Source organism: Megalops cyprinoides, chromosome 17 (assembly GCF_013368585.1).
Source record: "Megalops cyprinoides isolate fMegCyp1 chromosome 17, fMegCyp1.pri, whole genome shotgun sequence".
In the NCBI taxonomy this organism is placed as follows: domain Eukaryota; kingdom Metazoa; phylum Chordata; class Actinopteri; order Elopiformes; family Megalopidae; genus Megalops; species Megalops cyprinoides.
Genome location: NC_050599.1, coordinates 19,165,612 through 19,174,137, shown reverse-complemented (window position 1 = coordinate 19,174,137; position 8,526 = coordinate 19,165,612). Strand labels below are relative to the sequence as shown.

Sequence of the window (8,526 nt, the reverse complement as noted above, 5' to 3'; positions counted from 1 at the left end):
AATGACGCAGAGGAAAAAGGTTAAACCGTAGGCCCTGAGTGTATTGATCTCAAGTGAGAGGCCACACTCCTACACCCTCACCAGCCCTTGGTAGAAAACTGGGGCCTTTAGCAGAGGCTGCTGGAACAGCCCTGTGGGATGGCTGTGGGATGGATGAGAGGTAGTGGGTGGAAACAAGCCATTCTTGTCAGCCGTGTGTAATTGAATACCAATGTTCACAGCAAGTTACAACCAGAGTGTTATTAAAGCAGGTGGAGGGTTTCATCTCTGGAGATCAGAGAACGTGAAGTTTCAGCTGACTAATAAAACAACTTCTTCACCCTAATCAAAAGGGTTCAATGACCAATGATTAAGTACAGATGGAAATAAGCGTAAATAATTATCTCCTAGGATCCATTGTTCATGGAAAGTGTCATCTCAAAGAGTACTTTGGGCTCATTCCTAAAAAAACAAAACCTTGAACAATCCCCTCTGAAAGGCCATTTGGGGTACTTCTGTATTGTTTTCATAAGCTAAAGAAGACTATGGAGACCAATACTTGTGAGATTAGTGGAATTTTCCCCTTTGGTTTCGAGATAAGACAAAGATCAAGCTATCATGTATAAATACAAAAAGCTGCTTTTACCTACACAGCAGACCATAGCCAACTATGTGACTTCAGCAGTTCATCCCTAAACAGTACGCCACAAGGAAATGTGTAGACTTTGTTTTGCTTCTTTTTTAACAAATAAATTCAGAGGTTTCTGTGAAGGTCTGAAGTGAGAACAAATACACTGAGAATAAGCATTAAGGGAGATTAATAGATCTTTCATTGACTTGGTTAGTTTGAAGAACATCAAAGTCTGCGTAGGTAGAATCTGTAGACTTGATGGGGCTCTCTGTGACCCCGTGACCTGAAGGAGATCTATCGATCCTGAGAGTGGAGAGGTTTCTTTCAACACAGCAAGTCTCCAATACAGAAAACCTCCTGGAGAGGGAACACTTAAGAATGCAAAACTTCACTCTTGATATAATGCCCATAGTTTGTTCTATTTTATGTTTCACACCAGGGGCACACAGATGACTGTGTTCCAAAAAAAAAAACAGCCTAATAATTGATCCAAGTAAGTAATCAAAGTAAGTAATCAAAGAAGTATATGAAAACAGCCTTCTTCAACAATCCAGAATTCCTCACCTACTCCACTTTTAAAAAGTGCAAATTACACTAAATTAGTACATTACGTGTTAAAAATATGCTTGTGACAACCACTGTAATTTAATTTGCAGCATAAGTACAGTGATGGCACACAAATTAAAATTTATTGTTGCTCACACATTTTATATGGGTTAAGCCCTATACATTTTTTATTCATAAGTAAGCCAATGTGCCCTGAAATAGCCCAAACTGTGGGTTCATTTCACAGGAATTTATGGGTATTGTGTTAGTAAATGGTCAACTCTTTTGATAGTCAATATCAATATTTCTCCTGGCAGAGACAACACTGTTCCCACTATTCATTGCAGCATCATTATCGGTACTTATCCTGCACTGCCGGAATGGGAAATTGAAACTGAGGATATTGTTGGGACATCACTTATAGTACGTAATGCTCTATGCCTAGAAAGTATTGCAATGCTTTCTCCCTTCTTGTCAATAAAATGCCTCGAAAAGCCGCACTTGATCAATTAATGGTATCAAATGAGACTGACACAATGTAGTAGTCTTGGACCAAGGACACTATCTAGGAAATGCATTAGCGCAATTCTCAGCAGTACATCAGGGTGACATTGCACAGCCCATTTCCAGAGTGAGGTAAGTGTTCTCACACACTCACTGGCATAAGAGTGTAACACAACCTCTAATTACAGCATGGGAATGATGCGGACCAGGGTCACATGACTGGGGAGAAGTGCAAACACGTCATGGGGATGTTGGGAAGCGGGTGAGGTTTACAGCGTTGATGACGGTAACAGTAGGAACGTATCTGAGCAAAAAAAACTCCTTTTTCTATTATGGGACACAAGCACCTCAAGGATAGCTAAAGATGCCAGCTCAAAACATCTAAACCTTATGATGTAATAATATAATATGATCAAAACCTCACAGAAAATGTATGAGGTGAGGATCTGACCTTTGAAGTCAAATACAGACTTACAGATGTAAAAAATATTACTATTTATTCAGGTGTGTTTTCCTACTGAATTTATGTTATAATAAACATAATTGTGACATTAATAGATGTCCCTTTTCCCTGTTTGTCATGAAAGACTATTTTCCAAAGATTTGTCCCAAGAATGATGTATGGTCCAGCCATTACAGTACCTCAGGGTATTCAGGCAACTTTTTAAAACTCCCTTTTCCATCACAGCGGAAATGCATGAGCCAAACATTTTCCTGGAGCCTTGCCTGGCTTTCTCGCTGAAACAACTGTGTGTTTTCATTCAGTGTGCTTAACAACTCGACACAACTGTCAGCGATAATTTGGAGACACATATCTCAGAAAACAATGTCTTCCATGCATGGTGAGTAAGTTAGTGACGTCATTGCGCAGCATCACTCCACAAGTCCACGTCTCGATTACCGATATAATTTCAAGCAGAGGCAACAGGTCTTTGGACAGGGCAAGCCAAGCACACCTCCAGAAGTGTGCTGTGTGGTTACAAGTGGTTACCAGTGACAAACCACATGATGTCTGAAAACTATGATGCCTTCAGTCTTCAGCCATTGTGGTGACAGGCCTGGTGTTAGCCATGGATGCATGTACAGACTTTCCAGAGGAGTGTTTGCCAACTCCTTGTTATTTTAACTCATTGGAACCTGGATACTTGGGTGATGCTTTGCAGATGCTATTTAGCGGCTTGGACAGGGATCATGAATCTTAATCACTTACAATGCTGGTGCCAGTCTCTGCGAACTGAATCCAACCAGAATCTGTAAGGCCTCTAAGGTGAATATGATGTGTATAGTCAATGTACTAAGCAATCCCTAAGCATGCACATTTTTGATACTGTCCAAAAAAATACCACAGATCACCTCTGTAGCAGTGTAACTGTACAGGATTTGAAGCACATACAATTTCCAGTTATCAATGCAAAAACTACCTCAAAAACTAACAAAACACAGAAACAGTAAGAGGCTTAATGACTGTGCTATTGTACACAATGGCAGTAGAAACCTCCAACTTTCGCAGCATACAAGAACTTTTCTAAGAAATTCTAGTAGTGTCTGACAGAAATGCACTGAGAAAGAGAAGAGAGAGGTCTTTTTTGCAGCACTGTTTACTCATAGAAGTCATGTGCAAATTAAAACATCCTGATTCCTCTGTTCCACAATGTCACAGCAAACACACCCACTTATGCATGCAGCCCTCTAGGGCCCTATTCAGCATCACATTGGAAAGCAAGTATAAGGGAGTGCTCTGTGCCCTGGCTGGGGTGCACCTGGAAACTACTCAAGCATGGGGAACAAAAAAAAAACCTAGCCACAACAAAGTGTAACTGAGATATAACTAAAGTTTACTTGTGCAAATGGCTCTTATTTTAGAATGTTTTGATTATAATACACACGTATAATCAGGAAACCAACACAGCAATGTTATATGTATTTAAATCTTTATTTATTAAGTTAGGTCAGCTGAGACCAAGTTCTCATTAACATTGATAACCCGGATTTCACAGGCAGTGTTTGTTTTAGTTCTGTGTAAATATTGCCTGATTGCACAAAAATCTTTCAGTTGCACTTTCAAACAAAAAAATATTGCTGAAAGAGCTCCTATACTCCTTTACAGATGTTCTGTGGATATTGATTATACAGAATAAAGCGGTGTCTCTGAAATGTGCCTTCAGTTTTTGTTAAAACTTCTTGTTAGTTTGTTTACCTATTGTGTGTGGGTGCATGCATATTTTTCTGCACTGTATATTACACATTGCATATTATTGTTCTTTCATACTTCAGTTTTACTGATGCAAATTCAGTTGTAGCAGCTGACTGTAAGGGTGTAACGGCAGTCCCCTACCCAGGATCTGTACACAAAACTTTCCGGTTTACAGTCCAATTCCCTGACAACTACTTCACACTGTTGCCCTAACCTGAACTTTACCTCCAGAACATACCCGGTGCTGAGTCATATTTTTTCACAGTGCGATTCTTCCCATTCCAAAATCCCCTGTAGTTCATATCCATCATGTTCTCACTTCAGGCACCCTCCCTTCATTTTTGTCATAGCTTTGCAGCTTCCTCCGTCCGTATCTCCAGTCTCTCCGTTGCTTATTGATTTCAGATTTATATCTCCGGTATCACCCTCAGAGATTTTATCATCCTGCATGTATGCATGAGACTTTGAGCAGGAGAACAGCTGCTTCTTATGAAAGGTGGCCTTTGAAGACACTTGTTTTGGCAGGACAACTTTTGAATAGTTATTAAAAACAGGACCTCTCTCCTAACAACCCAAACGTCCAACACATATCTTAAGACATATTAGCCTGCAACATCTACTTGTACTGTTAGATTTGTATGTATTACTTCTCACATGACCTGTCCCATAAGATTACAAAAGATTGGCTTTATTATTTATGCATGTTACTGTGAATGCAGGCAGTTCCAGTAAATAATAAATCATTGTACGCTGGAAACAGCTCTAAAACCACAGCTGGAACTACAGACGGACTCTTGATCTCAAGAAAGAGACTGAAAAATTAAAAATGAGTAAATTATGACAGAAGCCAAGTCTTAAATACATATCAATTTATTTTTAAAGGATAGCATGACAAAACACTTTGCGGTAGATTCTATCAGGCTACAACAACAGAGTCGTCCTGTGGTCATGTGAATTATTAATCTGAATACTTTCAGATTACTGTAATACATTAGTTCTATATAGGCACCAAACTTCATACGCACCTATAGTGTTGAATGCACATATATATTGTAAAACCGCACTTTTGTAAAAGACGCTTTTTAATTTTCAAAGACATTCATCTTTAATGATACTCAAGGAGACATCAGTGAAGGCCTGCTAACTCACTGAGGCACCATCGCCCTCTTGTGGCTATACTGAATATTTAGTGCACATACAAGCAGAACAAGTGGAATGTTTGGTCATGTAATTCACAACACATCAAGAATTCTCTGGATCCAAATATATATAAATCTCACTTTATTTCATACAACGTAAATGCAAAACACTGAACCCACCCACAAAATATCTGCACAAAAAATGGACAGCAACCAATATAGTGACAGTATGCAACAATTCAATAAAAACTCTGGAAATTGCTTCTATGTAACAAAGAAACTTCTATCCAAATTAGTTGGCATTTCCACCTTTATTTCACCTCAGTGAGCCTTGTATCCATATACAAGCTGCTTCCTGGTCCCACACAGAATGATTCATTCATACCCAATGTTCTGGAATGTTAAAATGATCTTAGCCTCAATATTGTTCACCTGACATCTCAATCTTCAAGCTGGGGTGTGCATTGACAATAACGATTCTGATTTTTTGGAATCATTCAGTTTTCCTTCTGCTTTCTCTCGCAGCTTTCCGACTGAGCTGCAAAATTTTCAGCTCTGTCATTGTTGAACATGTCCTATAAACCCACACCACCTGCAAGACAGAATAACAACTCAACTGCAATTCTAGACAGAAGTGTTCTTGTCTTTTAAGGAGAGAAAGCTCATCAGTGATTACTTTAAATGTAATAATAGTCCCTCATCCTCAGCACTTTAATACAGTACAATGCCTTTCACAAGTTTGCTTTTTTTCTTGTCTAAATTCCTTAATCTGCTGAACAGGACAAACGGGTATGGTGAGAGATGCATATTTAAAACACCTACCACAATTATAATCGTGTTAAGCAAGAGTGGAATTGAAAACACCAGGGAGATGAACATTCCATTTGAGTCAAAATACTGGAACTTAGAGAAGGACCTGTTAAAAGATGTATAGTTTTAATTACTTTTGGTAAACTTCCTCTATAAAACATGCTTAACACAACAATGGTTTTGTCAGGGAAACAGAAAAACGGGCCAAAATTTCCAAAATGGGCATGATGACTCATGTATTCTGTTGCATTGCATTGTCTTGTGGTTCTCAAATATAATATCTATACACAATGCATGTGATTAAACAACACAGGTGGCCAACATTATAATGTTATGCAAATTCAATATGCAGCAATGGATAAATATATACTTGGTACAATTTTCTTTTTTTAATAAAAACTACAGTGCTTACCTCCAGTTCATAGCTCCCATCTCATTTAGGTACTGGGCACAGTATATCATGACAGCTGGGGAAAGCAAATATGATGTTTCACAGACCTGCTGATATGGTGACAATTACTCTGCACAGAGAAATACAGCCAACATAACAGGCACACAGACGTTCATTCATGTTCGTATTACTACTTTTTTCCATGTGATTAGCTTGACTGCGGTCCCCATTTACTCCCACACAAAGAATATGAATGTGGTGAGTACAGTCAAATAACAGTATTGTAATCGTGATCTTTTGTTTCTCCACTTCTATAATGATTTTGCATAGTACTGAATACACTATCTATGGTCTGTAATGACGTGTGATACATGCTCACAAGATATACTGCAAAATAAGACAATACGACGATTTGGCAAGTTTTCATTGAGTTATCGGATACTTGTGTTTAGCTTACTACATACGAATAGTTTGCCTTGTATGTGTAGTGAAAAAAGGTTGACTGGTTAGTGCCAGCTACTATGAAAGCTCTTTTTGGATATGACATAGATTGAAGTGATTTGATCTGGTTACATTTATTGTAAGTGTAATGTGTGAGTAAAATTCCCTCTTCAGTTCCATGAAGGGTTTTAGAAATACACATCATTTAAACCCAAAGAGCCAAAAATAAAGTCAGTACCTACCCTGAAATTCTGCAGAAATGTTAAGACTGCAAACACTCATCATTAATAACCTACTGAGCTTTTACAGTGACAGCTAGTCATTGCAAATCTATACCAATACAGCAAATCCAAATTGTAAAACATCTTACCGTGTAAATTAAAACGTTTTCAAAAAGACAGGGATGGCAGAACAGGAAAGACTAGTTACAGCAGCGACCTCAATATACTAATAGCTTAATAAGAGAGTTTGTAAGGGACACCCAGTGGAGTAGGAAATAACCCTCGTTTAGCTAGCCCGCATCACAGTCACTTACCCATCATAAGGAAATGACAGATCTGCAGCCGGTAAAATCTACACGTCAGGATAGTTATGATGAAACAGACGGCGTGGAAAACTAGCAACCCAACCAACCAAGACTCCGACCACTCGACCTGTAGAAAGATAATACAATGGGGTGGCTCATCAGAAGCGATTTCTTGCCATGCAGTGCTATATCAAACGTTAACGGTTGTGCGCTGATACCAATTACCTAGCTGGCTATCTAACTGGCTGGTCTATGAACAGTCAAACGATAGCAATTTAACTTACTAGCTATAGGTAGCAATGACAATTAGAATATAAGCAACCTATGAGCTAGCTACACAAAGTAAAACTTCCTTACGGAAACAAGTAACGTCCACATAGTCGTGATCTTTGTGTTACTGAAAGGGTACGTTGGCACAGAGCTTAAGTTCTGCTGTTTCTGCTCAGCCATTTTGGTTCCTAGCTGTGAAACCAAGCGCTGTCGCACAACAAACACGTCATGTCAGGTACCACAAATAGGTGCTGCGTCACAAGCTTTAAAATTTATGGACGGTTAGTGCTGGGGAACTTGATGATACTGTCTTCCGATAGATGGCGCAGTGCCACAACCGGTTTTTCATTATCATTATGACAGACATAAATCTCACAATAAGGGGATTTGGCTGAGCCAATGCTTTTTTTCCCTCAGAAAATAAAAATAGAAATAGAATTTTTGTGTGAATATTTTAGTCATCGAGTCACATAGAAAGATATCAAAAGATGGGTTTTGGTTGATCAGAACATACAGATGCTGTTTTCATAAATGATGTATAGGTTGTGAATATTCCTGATGTACAGTAAATAAGGGTATACGTCTTTTTTATGAACAAGATTTTCACAATACTCAATATGACAAAAACAATACAAACAACAGAGATACTGTAATCTCAATAGGCCTGATAAAATCAAACCATTAGTTATATCACTAGTTCCTTATCTATGTATTAAGCTGGAACTTTGTATAGGCAAACAAACCAGTATGAATAGTGTATAGGCCTCTTTGAAACACACAAATAAAGCACTTCCTCATAAAGTTTCTGATACAATAAAGGTTTAACATGTTGAAATGTGTATAGCTGTTCAGTTAGCTTTTCTACACATTGGAAATTTAGCTAAATTAATGCCTTTGATTTTACTACTTGCTCATGATTTTACAACAATTCATATACAATAAATGAAAAATGGAATGCAAAACTCAAACATTGGTGTAATTTTTTTAATTGAGAATACAGGCAGACAGTCAGTCATATATCACCAGTATGGCTTTCACAAACACTGTTATAGCCCTATAAGGGAAAAGACAGTGAGCCACTGAAGCGTTTCATTT

General features: G+C 38.3%; 1 protein-coding gene across 1 annotated transcript; it reads right to left on the bottom strand.

The window, feature by feature from the left end:
• Positions 1-4,765: 4,765 nt before the first annotated feature.
• tmem18 (transmembrane protein 18) lies at positions 4,766-7,635 on the bottom strand. Its single transcript, XM_036550487.1, has 5 exons — positions 7,519-7,635; positions 7,171-7,288; positions 6,216-6,270; positions 5,816-5,909; positions 4,766-5,585 (listed from the first exon to the last, which is right to left on the bottom strand). Exons 1-5 carry the CDS (start codon positions 7,609-7,611, stop codon positions 5,487-5,489), a joined length of 459 nt encoding a protein of 152 aa, XP_036406380.1. The 5' UTR covers positions 7,612-7,635; the 3' UTR covers positions 4,766-5,486.
• Between the last annotated feature and the right edge of the window lie 891 nt (positions 7,636-8,526).

What these genes read in the sequence shown, in the direction of transcription:
- tmem18 (XM_036550487.1), bottom strand. Translation starts at nt 7,611, where the DNA reads ATGGCTGAGCAGAAACAGCAGAACTTAAGCTCTGTGCCAACGTACCCT. An exon ending in TGTGGACGTTACTTGTTTCC is followed by an intron (nt 7,289 to 7,518) that starts GTAAGGAAGTTT and finishes ATCTTTCTACAG; the next exon opens with GTCGAGTGGTCGGAGTCTTG. An exon ending in ATGGGAGCTATGAACTGGAG is followed by an intron (nt 5,910 to 6,215) that starts GTAAGCACTGTA and finishes ATCTTTTAACAG; the next exon opens with GTCCTTCTCTAAGTTCCAGT.